This window comes from Perissodus microlepis, chromosome 10, assembly GCF_051167445.1.
Source record: "Perissodus microlepis isolate ML-2025 ecotype Zambia chromosome 10, ASM5116744v1, whole genome shotgun sequence".
In the NCBI taxonomy this organism is placed as follows: Eukaryota; Metazoa; Chordata; class Actinopteri; order Cichliformes; family Cichlidae; genus Perissodus; species Perissodus microlepis.
In genome coordinates, this window is record NC_140470.1 from 23,983,160 (window position 1) to 23,999,150 (window position 15,991).

The 15,991-nt window shown below is 38.5% G+C and overlaps 1 protein-coding gene across 1 annotated transcript; it reads right to left on the reverse strand.

The window, feature by feature from the left end:
• Nucleotides 1–693: 693 nt before the first annotated feature.
• Nucleotides 694–15,483, reverse strand: sar1b (secretion associated, Ras related GTPase 1B). The gene is made up of 7 exons (XM_084940744.1): nt 15,291–15,483; nt 9,897–9,972; nt 5,086–5,205; nt 4,717–4,782; nt 4,428–4,531; nt 2,702–2,833; nt 694–2,433 (listed from the first exon to the last, which is right to left on the reverse strand). Exons 2-7 carry the CDS (start codon nt 9,952–9,954, stop codon nt 2,317–2,319), a joined length of 597 nt encoding a protein of 198 aa, XP_084796870.1. The 5' UTR covers nt 9,955–9,972; nt 15,291–15,483; the 3' UTR covers nt 694–2,316.
• Nucleotides 15,484–15,991: the final 508 nt, after the last annotated feature.

Consider the following 15,991-nt stretch of genomic DNA (forward strand, 5'->3'; position numbering starts at 1 on the left):
TATTGGTGGATTGACACTTTTACTTGAATAAAAGGGACGAAATTGGACCATTACATAAAAAAAGGAAAGGAAAACACTTCGCACCTGACCCTCTCAGAATCAAGTGTTTTTTGTGCAATGTCTTAATTTACCACAGAGATAAGTGAGGTATAAAAATGTAGGCCTTTTATGGACTATAACTCATTTTGACTACTACTCGTCTCACAAAGTGATATTGGCCCTTGAAAGTTGACCTCAAATTAAGATTTTAGCCAGTGAATTATCAGAAAAGGGATAAAACATCCAGGGTACCAATGTTAGTTTCTACTATTCTACATCAGACATTAATTTGGTGCCGTTAAGACTGGCAAATCCCATGACACCAATACTGGTTACAGAAATAAACAATGAACAAAAACAAGACTAGATTTATCATTTAGAACATGACACTTGGAGAGATTTGACTGACTAGGTTGCAGGGCCTCAATGTGTTTTTCAGCCCCTTGTCTCCCCTGAACTAAAGTTATGAAGGCTCTCGAATGTTATTAACTCACAAAAATATGTGAATTCAAAAGAACCACATCTGGAAAATGTTGAAGAAAAAAAATCCATTGATTTATAAGGCGCTTGGGTGTGAAGCACCAATTGATTGCTGATGGAAAAAACATTAATATTAAAGAAAAGTGGGGGGAAAAAAGGAGTCTACATGGGGGATCAAGGTTTAGCCTGTTATTCATTGCAAACATTTATTACATTTCATATGATGCAAACAACAGTAAGTCCCACCCTTGCTGGAATAGCTCATCATCTTGTCATGAGGGAATTAAAGAGACACAAAGGGACAGGGACAGAAAAAAGTATGTATTATGCGCAATTCCATTGTTTCCTTACAAAATAAAAACAAAAACATAACAATCATCTCATAGTGAATTTTGGCATCTCCTTCTCTCCTGTTGTATTGTGGAGTAATGGTAAATAAAACAAAAAACTCAAAAGAACAAGGCATGCATAATAGTATCTGGTAATGCACATAGATCAAAGGATACCACTTATAAATACAAAATCCATGTACGATGTTTGTGTACATTTCATATATATGGTCCCTTTCTTAGGTGTCTTAAGCCTATCTACCTGTTCCCACTGTGGGACGTGTCTTCTGCTTGGTCACTAGATTAACCCTGTGAAAAGGTCTGAGCAGGAATGTACATCTGTAGTATGAACTTCTAACAGTGATGACTACTAGACGTTACATCTGGCTGTTTATTTTATTCCTCGCTTCATTTCTTACTGCATGTTATTATAAAGATATTTATTGCAAAGTTCATTTAATTTATTTAAATAGTCTTCCTTGCATCAACTGACCATTGTGCTACCTACACAATTTCAAACCTTATCAGAGTTACAGCCAGTATTACTTCTATTAAAACGTTCCTCTTGTTAGTTATGTTACCACCCCATGCTTCTCTTATGTAAATTTAAGAAAAAAAAAAGAGAAAAAGAAAGAGGGGGCGTGTTATTGACTATTTTGACTCAATATAATGTGACTGTGCCCACAAAGCCTGGGATGAGAGTATTTTAACTTCCAAATAACCTAAAGAAACTCATCACATTTCTGATACGCCAACATCAATGCACTGTTCCATTTTAATAAATGGGTAAAACAGCCACATGTATAGAGTGGGGGGGTGTGCATGTGGCCACTTCATTTATTTATTGAAACCATGTGGGGAAAGCAAAAAAAACAAAAAAAGCGATTAAATACGATGTTGAATGTCTTTACTGTTAAAAAAGTGTACTGCAATGTATACAACTATGTTGCTCTCTCTCATTGTTTAACATGTTGTTGAAGAGGGGGTGGGGGAGAGGCATTGGATTGTTGATTATATAAATGGAATCATGTACAGTTTTACACTTATAATGCATCTATCATCATTATCAACAGATCGCAGGGAGCGAGGGAGAAAGGGGCAGCAAAGGACAGACAACATAGAAAAGATTCATCCGCTTGAATTTGAACACCCTTTGCTGTGGAACCAATGCTATGTTACTCTTTCAAAGAGAAGGGAAGAAAAAAAACAAAGCGAGAGATGGAAACAACTGTGTTCATGTACAGGTATGAATGCTGTAAGTGCAGAACCAAATGTTCGACCAATAAAAGTCTATTGGGATCAAGTTGTACTGGTTTCTCTGAAGGTGGATGTAGACTTGATTAACCGAACGTGGGGCTGAGCATGATGGTACTGGTGGCAACGGTGGGCGACTCGAATGGTTGGATTTAGCGCTCGCCCTGATAATCGTGGTGGTGGTGGTGTCAGCGTGTCACGGGGCTTGGCTTCTTTAGTCGATGTACTGGGAGAGCCAGCGGAAACCCTCGCCGTAGCCCTGCCTCTTCAACACACTGCACATGAACACTTCCAGTGGTCTTGTGTTCAGCTCCTTCAAGGGAACGTTGCCCTGAGGACGGAAGAAAAAAAAAAAGCAAAAAGAAAAATTAAACCAAATCCACTTTGGGACCACAACACATCGGTACAAGGCTCATTTACTGCACATGATCCCCTATGTCTTTTACATTGATGAAATATCTGACATGTTATGAACCAGGCAGGGATTTATCTAGGACTGCTGGTCCTTTCATATTTTGATATATGAACTTATATATATTTTTTTCTGTTCTTCAGCATTTAGAGCCTTAAAGCCTTGGTTCACTTGGACGGTGTCTCACCTTTCCTGTCGTCTGTCCGTACAATCCGAAGATTTCCCTCAGCCTCTCCTCGCTGATGGCTTCTGGCCTGTCAATCTTGTTGCCCAGGATCAGAATAGGCACATTTCCAATGGTCTCATCTGTCATTAATGCCTGGGTGGGTCAATGAGAGTGACAACATGATTTTAATTCGTATTGGTAGGTAAAGGTAGATTTGGAATCATATTCCAAAAAGTAAGACAATGCGCTACCTTCAACACATTTAAAATTCATCTCAAACAATGGCTAATAAATTGTTGTACATTGTCTGACAGTGTGGGGTAAATTTCTTATTCACTATTTTTGCTGGCTTTTTTAAATTTATGGAGACCACAGATGAGGAGCAGCCTTTTAGCTAACTCTGGTATATTTACATTGATATCTTCAATAATATGCACCGCCCCTTCTAAATTAAAGGGAAAAAATTAATTCACAAGCAGATTTATTTAAAAAATAAATTTTAAAATGCGGTGTTTGAATGAAGAGTTTATGGCTATTATAATTTTTTTCTAGTAAGTTCTCACAGTTATTGCTTTGATTGTCCTCTAACTGACTAAGTTATATGTAACTAGTAGACAGTAGTAGCCTTTGAATAGCATGAGTTTTTAGGGACTTGAAGTCAGACAGGAGACCACACTAACAATGACGTAGTAGCTCATTTGGCTTATGAACCATCATTGTTCATAGGTTACTGCCTGTAAAACTAAAATGTGACCTTGAACACAGCTCGTGTGAATTTAAACAAACTTGCACACAAGTTTGGTTAAATTCTTTCCAATACAAGGAGGAGGATTGATTCTTATAGCCATGCCAGGTCATTGATCATTCACCCAGATAAGTCCATTTAAAAATTAAATTTAAAAAAGCCAGCAAAAAACATGCTTTTGTGAAACACAATTAGAAAAAGAAAGAGTGTGATTAACATTTTCCTGTAACTCCTAAAATACAAACAAAACATTTGACTGGCCAAAGTTACACTTTGTCATTTAGAATTTTCTCAGTTTTGGATGTTCTGTGAGCAGCTTTTGCCTTTCAGACTATTCCAAAACTGGTAAATTAGTTACCAGAAATATCCCTTTGGTCTGCTAGTTGAAAAGTAGATTAGAACATGTAGGGAAGAGAAATGAACCCCTCTCTTTTAAGAAGCGGGGCTAGAAGCAGATTTTTCAGAAACATCCAAGACATGTTAGATTAATGCACCACAAACTGAAACCCTTAAAAAACATTTGAATAAAGAAAAACTGCCATACTGTTTTGTGTAATCTAGCATAATTCCCATAATATTGGTACCCATTGGGCAAACAATTGTGATCAATAATATTGTGGTGACGCTTTCATGCAAACACACTTTTTTCAACATGTTTCCTTTTTCTCTTATTTTTAAATTAATTATTAATTATATTTTGTTCTTTTTCTACATGATTACTTGTTTTCTGAAAGAAATAATCCCTTTTATGAGTAGTCCTTTAATGGTCCCTTTGTTGGCTGGTCTTTGTATCTTTATATGGACTTACTGGGGAAAAACAAACTATTATCTCCTCTCATTTTTTTTCTCAAATTGCATAATTATCAAATACATGTGGTAAAAGGTAACATGCACAATGAATAACCAAAACTTCACTTATTTCATTCTTTGTTATTATACTAAAAGCTGTCAAAAACAACGCTTAGCGGTGTGATGGTGACCATGTGTGTTGCGGGTACTTACATCAAGTTCTGCTTTTGATTCACCCAATCTCCCGAGGTCTGCACAATCCACAAGGAAGACAATGCCATTGATGGCAGGGAGGTAGTTTTTCCACACCCTGCGGGCTGAGTGAACAAACAAATTTATTTTATTTTTTTTTAAATCTTATTTGTCAACTTCTCTTCTGTTTTAACCTTGGGCTAACCATACTGAAAACTGAAGTACATTAGCCATACAAATGAATATTGTTGTTCCCTTAAAAACAAAATGCAATCAGTAAAATACAAAAACTATCAGAACACAGACACACCTTGTGCGTGGCCTCCAAGGTCAAAGGTGGTGAAAGTCATACCAGCAATCGTCAGCTCTTCTGAGGCTGGAGGGGAGGAAATGAATTAGTCAAGCACCTCAAAAGATACTGAAAAAACATCAGTTTAATGCAATTCCATATGGAATATCCAAGCGCATGTTACACATAGGTACATTACATTTATGATATTACATCCAATCAACAGCATCTGCTTTAAAAGTGTCTGTTAACAAGAAAACAGATATAAATGTCTGTAAAAGCTGCCTCCATTTCTTTGTATTGATAGTCTTTTGACACATAACCGAATGAGCATGTGTGAACGAGCATGTGTGAACGTGCATGCGTGTGACAGAGTAAGCACCAACTCACTTGGGTGTAAAGTTGGCACATGCTGTCCCAATCTGTCATCTTTGAGCATGTGCAGTAGCGTCGTTTTGCCAGCATTGTCCAGGCCAAGAAATACTAACTTGCCGGATTTCTTATACAGTCCTGAAAGAAAGCCAAAAGTATTTCAGAACACAAGCCTGTACGCTACTACTCTTTTTTTTTTTTTAAGTTGCTGAATCACATTATATATTTTTTTAAACTTTAAAGCAAATCAGTGACACTAAACAAAGGCTGTCAAGCTCAGACCTGTTCTTAGAACTACAGGGGATAATTAATCCACATAAGTTTATATAAATCAGAACACCATTTTGGTTTTCTCAAATTCACACAATGATTATTTAAAAAGAAGTAGTTAGTTTCCAATTTGATGGACTGATTTGACTATTTTTCTTTCTTCTTCTTCTTTTTTTTTTTTTACATTTATTAAAAAAAAAAAAAAACGTTTCTCAAAACGTAAAAGGTGCAAAGTTATGCCACTCCTTGATCAACTTTCCTAACAAGATTACAAGCCTTTGTGTTTACAACTCTGAGTCAGCATAGTGATACCTGGTGGATTTATAACATTTCTGAGTCAGTCAACTGGATGACATCATTACTCACAGCAGCACTATGCGACCTGTCTAACTGGGAGAACAGGAACGCCCGTTTCATATAAGCAGTTCGAACACAGAAACTAGAACAGCACACCCTGGGGAAAAGAGCTGCTGGTACACATTTCAAATGGACACTCAGAGAGAGAAAGAAAAGAGGGGGGAAAAAAGAAGGGTGGAAAATTCTGTCATGTTTCTGAGAGATGCATCCTTTATGAAGCTTTCATGTTTACGCAGCATGTGGACATCACTGAAAGCTTTAAGCTGAGCGACTTTCAGGGACCAAAATGGCAATGCCATAACCCATAGGCTACCGTGTGTTAGAGCTCTAACCAGGAACTAAAGACATACACTGAAGCAATAGAAAGAATTTGAAAAATGATGACCACTCCAAAAAATGGTGATATAATCAAAAGTGTAAGAGTGTAAAAATGGATGTTAGAACGTGAAACAAAACAAAGCATTTTCCTGACAAGTGCTGCAGCTGAAAAATATTTTATGAACAACAACAATAAAATTGTGGATTAGGAGATAATGAGTGAGGATGTACCAATCCAACTTATTCCATTTCTAATTTGATACCTTACCTTCAGTTATATTTGATATCAGATCTCAACTAAAGCGGTACTACCCACTGTGTCCCTCTTATGTCAACAGGGTCAGGATTGAATAAATGGCCCATTATACCTGATGCCTCCCTAGCAAATGGCGGCAGACGCCAGAGGTGACGTTTAAAACATGCTTTGGTGCATTTTTCCTGGTCATGCACCTCTCAATTTTTGTTACCTTGCATGGAGGTGCAGACAGGTTGAAGGCGTGCATGTGCAATCCTGTCAGTTTTTAACCACCATTTCATATATATCGGTGCAGAAGCTCAGAGATATCCATATTACACAGAGGGAGATGCTGCAACAGCCTGGAAAGATCAGACTTTCAGTGTGAAACTTTGGAAAGGTTTTGCCTGAGGGACAACACCTATTTGTTTAGGTGGATACTGCAGCGAGTCTCAAGCACTCTCAGCCAGTATATATAGTCCTCACGTCACAGCTGACTTCAGGGCTGGACTGGGACAAAAAAAAACAAAAACAAAAAAAATCGGCCTGGGCATTTTGACTAGAGACTGGCCCACCAGGTATTAAAGCCATAAAGCCTTTGAATGAAAATAAACGCTGTTGTGACAGTGATGTACACTGTCCTGTTGGTATATGTATGATTTCTATACATTTTACGTCAGATAAAAACTTTGGTTGTAAGATTCAGATAATTATTTATTAAAAGCTAGACATTTTAAATGAGAATAAGAAAGAAAGGTATTTCTTTGTGCCCCCCTTTCCCTGTTAATGCCCTACCTGGCCCCCTGGCAAAACTTTGCTATACCCGCCCCTGCACAGCTATCAGCTACTTAGAAAAGGATCTTGGTATTATTTGTCTCTCAGAAACAGTTCATAACTTCCCTTCAACTCATTCATGTCACCTAAAAAGGTAAACCTGTTTCTCCTTCACCTGTTCAGCTCTGATGATTCAGTAAGGATATCTCCTGGTTTCATCTTCATGTTTCCCCTCTCACCAGATAACCAAACCGATATCACGACCAGTAGCTTTTACAGCTGTGGCTCCAGCAAACATCAGCTGATAGTAGAAAGTAATATTAAATAAATTCTAACAACAGCTGATCAAGCTTAAATGTGCTGCTGTTGTTTAGCACGACATCTGCTGGTTTCCTCTTTCTGGCGCAAAATGGGAGATAAACAAACAAGAGAGACGGGACTTGCGTCAGAAAAGACGATCAGCTGATCATTGATCAGATTCATGATTGAAGCAGCAACAGGAGAGGGAGGGGGAGAGAGTGAGAGAAGAAGAGGCTGACGACAGCGTGAAGACACAGAATAACTCCAGCTTTGCGTCTTTTTCCATTCTAGCTGAAGTACGGGACAAACTGTGTTCCTTCTCAGCTCAATACGAAACGCATAATATTTTCTCTGAATACGAGACGATTCCGTTTTTGTTTTGTTTTTTACAGGACGGTTGGCAACTCTACTAACTAACCTTATGAATAAAATAAAGTTCACTATCAGTGACATCATAGCACCACCCAGCTGTATAGAAACTCCATCATGCTAACCAGTACGAGTTATTGTAACTGACTGTAAAAAGTCAGCACAACAAAAATAAAATACACCTAACCTTGGATTATATCTGACCCAGATAGACTGCAGGTCATAACTTCTTACCTGAAGTTCACCTGACACTCAGACCGGCGGCCGCCTCGAGTCTCTCCTCCTCCTGCCTCCCCTTTCCCTCATCCACCTGCTGGCCTCTGTGGAAGCTCCACCATAGCCACCACCAAACAACTGAGTGATTTTTACACATCGGCCAGCATCTTTCCCAGAAAATTTTCAGTTTTAAAAATTGGGCCGACATCCAAACAGATCAGTGCATCCTGAGTTTGTGTCTGTATACTCCCACATTTGTGTCTGGGAGTACAAACTAAAGTTTTTAAAGAGAAATTTTGCTTCTTCCCGTTACTGTCTACCATAGCAGAGAGGGATTTCTAGTCACAAAGCGCAGTATTGTACACAACAGAAATCCAAGGTATGGAGAGTAAAAACGTATTCTTTTTTTGGTGGTGGTGGTGGGGGGGTTAAGCTGTATTTTCCTAGGGATTCTATATGTGTAGTTTCTAGGCTGTGTGAAGACTAATACCTCACCCAGGAGGTGTCCAGAAGGCATCCTTGTCAGATGCCTGAACTACCAGGAGAGGCCAGCGGCCAGCCACAACAGACCGGTACAGCATCTGCATCACTGCAGCCACAGCACCAATCCATCTGTCGATCTCCCGCTCCCTTCCCCTGTCACTCGTGAACAAGATACTTGAACAGCACATATAACTGAAGGTGGGTATCAAGATACTTCAATCTCCACTTGGGGCAGGAACTCCTCCCTGACCCAGAGTGGGCATTCCTCCCTTTTCCGACTGAGGACCATGGCCTCAGATTTGGAGGTGCTGATTCTCATTCACAGCGCTTCACACTCGGCTGTGAACCGCTCCAGTGCGAGGTGGAGGCCATCACCCGATGAAGCCAACAGAACCACATCATCTGTGAAAAGCAGTGATGAGATTCTGAAACCACCCAGGTGAAAGCCTTTCGCTATTTGGCTACACCTAGAAATTCTGTCCATGAAAATTATGAACAGAATCAGTGACAAAGGTCAGCCCTGGTGGATCCCATCACCCACTGGGAACAAGTCCGACTTATTGCCGGTTATGCAGACCAAGAGCTGGTCGCATTGTTTCTCCTGTATCCGAGGTTCGACTAACAGATGGACTTTCGTAACACTGATCTGCCAAGCGGCAAGCAGATCAGTGTTAGTCAATACTCAAAAAAGTAATTATCACTCCCAGGAGAAAGTAATTAATTTTACTCGTAACATTACGCTCATGTTACTGTAACATAGCTGAAAGGCATTGACTCATAATTACCATTTAACAATACAAACCGAGGCTACAGTTTCACACACCGACACAAATCGCTATCCTAATAAGATAAGATAAGATGAGATAAGCTTTATTAGTCCCACACGTGGGGAATTTGTTTTGTTACAGCAGAAAGTGGACAGTGCAAAGTTACATAGAAAAATTAGAAAAACACTGGAATAAGATAATGATAATAATATGATCTTTCTCTCAGTGTTTAGGTATGAACACAAAACTGACAACAAAGCAAAGATGAACACCAGCACAAAGACACTTCAAAGCGATCAACACAGTAATTCTATTGTTGAAACGGAGGCTGCAGCCTGTCTGCTCATCAGTTTGTTACCTTTGAAGTTTAGGGTCTTTCTGGCTGGGTTGGGGTCAGCAGTCACTCAGCTTTAACATCACCCTGCGTTCTTGGCTAGCTTAGCGTTAGCATGCTGTCTGACTAGATGCTTGCAATGAGTCGAAGCTGTGTTAGCAACATAATGCAGGTGTTTATGTCCTAGATGCAGTTTCCAGTTTACCATTGCATTCTCATCCTATTGTGCAATAACAATAAAAGTAATTTCATATCCACAATATAGACTGTGTCACTATTTGCAAGTGCAAGAACCGATAACTGGATCGATAGACAAGCAGACCAACGAGACTAACAGTTCCCAGTAGTCCAAGGAAATGGACAACTGGGAACCGGTTCTTGATTCCCATCCCTAGTTGGTACTCACCTAAAAACTGTAGTACGCTATTGAAACCGCTAGAAATCCACTCCAATAGGAATGACATATCCGGAGCTGTTGAATCCTGAAAAACAACCCAACCCCCCAAAAAAGAGGATTCAAAACAAAGGAAAGAACAAATTAATTCACAGAGAAGGGTATTTTTTCCCCCTTGGACTGATAAGTGCTGTAAAGTGAAGCAAAATTCAGTCCTCCCTTTTATTTTCCTTCTGCATAAAGAAGATTTCAGTGGCCCTGGAAGAGAATTTAGCCTCTGTGTGTGTGTGTGTGTGTGTGTGTTCTTTTTGGGGGGATAAATATATGGTACTCAGATTTGAAATTTAAACTACACTTTCTAGAACCTTTTGTAATTGTGTCTTACTTTAATTTATTTAACTTCTGCACCAAAGGAAATTATTTCTGCTAAGTTAAAGAAAATATTTTATCTGATTCAACAGTACTTTTCGAATTTTATAAGTTGTAAAATTGTGATTTTTTTTTTTTAAAATAGGGCAAAAACCAACTTGCAAAAGTATCTGAAAACATTAAGTGATAAACACAATTAAAGGGTAACACATAACTTAAGAACTAAATATGCCAGTTGCATCAACCTATCACACAGATACTAGCAACTGCTGATAAGAACAGTGAGTGCCTTTCTACAGCCAATGATTATCTTGTTCCAGCAGGACAAGAGATTCAGAACCCTGATCACATACCATCTGACAGTTTCTTGACAGACAACATGAGCTTTAATCTGAAAATTATGCCGTCTAAGACGTTCAAATGGGGGTAGTCTAATTGTTTGTCCAATTAAAAAAAAAAAAAACCCAAAATAAACAGACTCAGATAACTACTATAAGTATGAAATCAATAGGTACCCGTTTCTGTTGTGTAACAGATGTTTTTTTTTTCTTCTTTTTTTCTGGGTAAGACACATTTTTACAGTCTTCATTTTTTATTTCTACTTCACATAAGCTTCTTTGTCTCCCATTTAAGTGACCCAATCAAATATGTGAGTGCTATGCTTATGACTAGAGATGGACCGATCCGATATTACGTATCGGTATCGGTCCGATACTGACCCAAATTACTGGATCGGATATCGGCGAGAAATAAAAAATGTAATCCGATCCATTAAATATCAAAAAAAGCACCTCACAAAACTTGCTACACGGCGTAACTCGGCTCATAACCGTAGCACGTTGCAGCAGTATGCATCACGTGATAGAGCGGCTGTGTGTATTTGTAGCCTTGCTAGCAATCCAGCATTTCATCTCCGAGGAAGTTTTCCCAGAGAGAAGTAAAGCAAGTGTGTAAGTTCATCTCTGAATGTTTGTAAAGCATTCCCACGTTAAGCTTAACAACCGATATATGGAGTGACTGCCCCTCTCTCTCTCCCCCCTACTGCTACTTCAATCGTGAAACTGCTTAATGATCAGCTGATCGGCTTTTCTGTCGCGAGTCCGTCTCTCTTCTTTGTTTTTGGCCCACTTCTCACCAGAAAGAGGAAACCAGCGGCTGAACAACAGCAGCACTATTAAGCTTGATAAGCTGTTGTTAGAATTTATTTAATATTACTTTCTACACCAGGATCTTTTTCTACGTAGCTGACGGCTGGTAACTGTGCAGGGGCGGATCTAGCAAAGTTTAGCCAGGGGGACCGATAGGGCATGAACAGGGAAAAGGGGGCACAAAGACATACTTTTCTTTCTTATTCTCATTTAAAATGTCTAGCTTTTAATAAATAATTATCTGACTCTTACACCCAAAGTTTTAATCTGATGTAAAATATATAGAAGTCCATTACTGTATATAGTAACTGTTAAGTCTAATATACCCTAGTAAGCTATAGTACTTTTTCCTTTGGGAAAGTACCATCTGTGAATTCTGCAATTCTGTTGAAGAAAGATGTTGAATCTATTTAATTATTCTTGAAAAATAATTTATTTCTGTGCATTTTTCCACACTGCATCAAATTAAATTTGATTACATCGATTAAGCATCATGAGGTGGAGGGTGGTTCCCTATTTTTTTATTTTGCTGGGAGCTTGCAACCCTATTAGTTAGGTTGCTTAATATTTCTGCTAAGTACTCTTTAAAATACCAGAATAGGGAGGATGGAGTAGGTTTAAGTTTATTAGATTGATCAGTGTTGCTGAACAATGAAATATTTTGGGCGCAGTGTATTTTTTACATACAGGTATAACAGAATAGCTTTAGTGTTGTTATTTATTTAAACTTGAGTATAAACTTATACAAAATGCAGCAAGGTATTAAAAAAACGTTTTATTGATTAAAAAACACACTATATCGGATTCATATCGGTATCGGCAGATATCCAAATTTATGATATCGGTATCGGTATCAGACATAAAAAAGTGGTATCGTGCCATCTCTACTCATGACGTTCAATAAAAGGGAGGACAGAAAAAGCAAACATCCACTCTCCAATAAGAAGTTTTTGCACTCCATTTCCAACTTCATCTCATTTTTCAATCCTCTGCACACTGATCACAGCAAGGTAAGCTGGTACAGACCTCTGGCCCCAATTACGTAACATGAAAACAACTCCAGGGCTAAAGTATAAGGCTGACAAAGGTCAAGATCATGCAAATACAGCTGAGCTACACGTCAGCTGGTGCCACACTGTGGACCGATATACTCCCATGCCTGCCTCAGTGACTGTAAAATATTCGGCAAGCAAAAGATGCATGTGGCCATAAAAAAGCTTGCCTGAAAGCTGCTGCCTTACCCTGTTTCAACTGGATCTGGCGGTGTCGTTTACAACATGTGCAAACTGATCATCAAGCATGACCAACTGCTACTACTAGGGTCTGAAATGAAAAGCCAAATGCCAACAGATCTTCTGTTTGGTCTGTAAATCTCAGAAGACTTTCTGACACACTGACGGGTTCATGTGTATTTTTTGCCCTAAAAAATACACATGAACAACTGTAAAAGACTATGCTAAGGCTCTACTACATTTTGCTGTTGTTGACTTGCTCTGTCATTTGCCGTCTGTCTCAGAGTCCAATGAACAATGACAATATTCTAACAAGAGCTCACCCAAACCAAACGGTAGCCCTAAGACAGACACAGACGCTATCAAAATAAAGGGAAAATAGGAATGGGTCTTTAGAGTAAACAAATAAAAATGTGATGCAAAGATGAAGGTGAATTACTCTGATCAAATTGATTATCCATGAAAAAGGTTTCCGAACCATTACAGCCTTTTTTTTTTTCCCCTCATAAAGGGCCTCTAGGACGAATGGTCCCCACTTAAGATGTCAGCGTTACCTGTGTTATCTTAACAGAAGTTTATGAATTTTCCTGGCCATCTAATAGACAAGTTTCCTTAAAAGAACACCCCCTAACAAACAACTTCTTAAAATTCCATTCTCATGTCATACGATTGAGGAAAAGGCAAAAACTATTAGGTGGGCCTAGGGCTGTGCGATATGACCAAAATCTCATATCCCGATATAAAACATCTATCGTCCGATAACGATATAAATCACAAACATTTAACATTTTCTGTAAATTCTGTGAATCTCAGGTAGCTGAAGTGTTTCCAGCTGGGCGTCAGGAGTCTGGAGTCGAGTGTTTTACCGATGCATGAAACTACACATGTTAGGTTGGTAGGATGTATAGGTTGTAACTGCCGCCGTTTTCTTTGCAGCGTGCTGCAGGGAAAAGCCTGTTCTAACGTTTGAGTCTAAGGTTTATTTTTTAGCACCTGACAGCTCTTTTTTGTTTCTCATCGGTAAATACTCTGCATACTATTTCACGTGATTCAGTTTATTTTGAAAAGGCTCAACAGGATCTTGAGCTTTATTGTGAAAGGTTTACGTGGAAAATAAACAAGCGGACACGTGATGGTTTTACCATTGTTGTTGCTAACAACAATGCATAAAAACAGGCGCTTGTCCGTCCATAGTGTGGTTTTATTAAATATAAGAGAAAGAGAGAACTTTAAGAAATGAATATAGCCACTACAGTGACCATCAAAACGATGAAAAAATATTGCCATAAACAGTTTATCTTGCAACACCACGAAACAAACGATAGAGTAAAATGAAACGATAGACGTTTTTATATCGTCATCCGATATATATTGTTATATCGAACAGCCCTAGGTGCGCCCCAAACTTTTCACATAAATTAAGTTTTTTTTTTGTTAGTTTGATTTATTTTTTTACTTTTAAATATGCTCAGTAAAAGTTTGTGCTCAACTGCTCAGTACTTTGAGAAATTATGTTTTGAAATTAGTTGTTACATATATTAAAATAGTTATGCTACAAATGTTCGCTTATGCAAAGTTATGTGAAACAACAAGGCAATTAATTTCATTGGCCACTATATTTTCTCTATATTTATTTGTCTCCTTTGCCTTGAACCTTTAACTTGTGACAACAAAAAAGATGACTTCAGGAACTCAAACGTGCCCTCAAAGAAAAACTCGTTATAACTAAGATGTCTATTATAATTAAATCTGACATTTAAATACACTGCAATAACGCTGAGTCAACATTAAATGGGTAAGAGGGGTGTCTTATCAAAAATCGTCACCCATGTAGACCGCTTACCTCAAACACTAACGTGATCTACCTCTTGAACTCCTAGTTCAGCGTGTTAGTAGCAAAGTGCTCATGTCTTAGATAAAGCCTATCAGAGCAGTGTGTTACCAAACTAAGATGGGGCACATTTTCTCCTCTGAGAAGATATGAATTATTATCACATTTAGGTTTCAGGCAGTACCTGTCAACTAACATAACACTGCGAAGACAACGAATGCGGTTTGACTCGGCTGTCAAAATCCCCGGGTTATAACAGCCAGTATCGACGTAGCAGTGAAGTGAGCTAACCTTCAATATGACGGCTAATGTTACAGCAATTGATGGTCTCTGCCAGGTTACACTTCAGCCAAAAAACTACAACGAGGACTGTATTTAAGAATACCAACAAACCATGCCACACTTATATATATATATATATATTGGTTAAGTATAGTTTGAAAAGAGAAGGCGAGGCCGGCTAACCGGCTAGCAGGACGCTTCTAGCTACGTGTCATATTCTCTATCACTTAGGCGACGTTGCATCGATGGCTACGTTAGCTAACTAGCAGTTAGCTACAAAAGCGGCTCTTCGACGTGCTAAAACCATGAAATTTGTGCAATACTCCGACTATTTTTCAACTCTGAAATAAGCACCAATGTTTAAATAAATATGACAACGGGTCAAGTTAAATGTACACCCCACTCCCAGCGCCGTAACAGTAAACTTGGTGCAAGAAATGCTAACGTAGCAACATTAGCAGCCGGGAGAAATTGCTAGCCTAAATGTCGAACGTTTACGGGACTCTTTTCAGATAGCAAGTACATTAAACAAAAAAAAACTTACCCGTTATCTAGGTGTAGATTAATATAACAAGTATGTTCGCTCTAATACTCATGTAAATTGGTCACTTGCTCAAAAAAACCAGAGAGCCTGCAAAATGCCAGGTCCTTCTCTCCTCCTTCGTGTTTTGTTACTGAGCCACGACACTGCAATGGCTGTCCAGCAACTCCCCGAAAACTCTGCCCTGCCGCTTCCTGTTTATGTTTCACAGTCATCCTTCCGGCAGGGGAACTAAAATCTAGCTCCGCTCTGGATTTCTTTTTGTTTCAGAGCCAACATGGACATATTTTGCTCATTTTTTTAATTAAATAATTTCATCGGTGTATTAACACGTGTGTGATGGTTTGCTCCAAGTTTTCATATTATTATAGTCAAATAATCTCGTTAGGCAAGTCCATGTCAGCTCTGATATGACGAGAAATACTTTATCTCATATTTAGAAAATCATTTGTTTAAAGCAGTTCAAATTAATAGTAAAATAATAATAAGAAAGAAAGAAATGGAAAAATATACTAATAAAATCTTGCACTCCATTCAGGAGGTGCAGAAGATAGTCCTGGTCCTGGTCACATTCTGAGGAGGACTTTATCCATCAAGTGAATCATCACATGATATCTCATAGTAGTTCTAAGTTGAAGGAATAAACTCAATATCATGAGTGAACAGAACAGGATTTTAAGGATGATAAAATATTAATATTAATA

Coding starts and splice junctions, on each gene's coding strand:
- sar1b (XM_084940744.1), bottom strand. CDS start 9,954: ATGTCATTCCTATTGGAGTGGATTTCTAGCGGTTTCAATAGCGTACTA. Junction 4,532..4,716: donor CCTTGGAGGCCACGCACAAG/GTGTGTCTGTGT, acceptor TTGTTCACTCAG/CCCGCAGGGTGTGGAAAAAC. Junction 2,834..4,427: donor AATCAAAAGCAGAACTTGAT/GTAAGTACCCGC, acceptor TGACCCACCCAG/GCATTAATGACAGATGAGAC.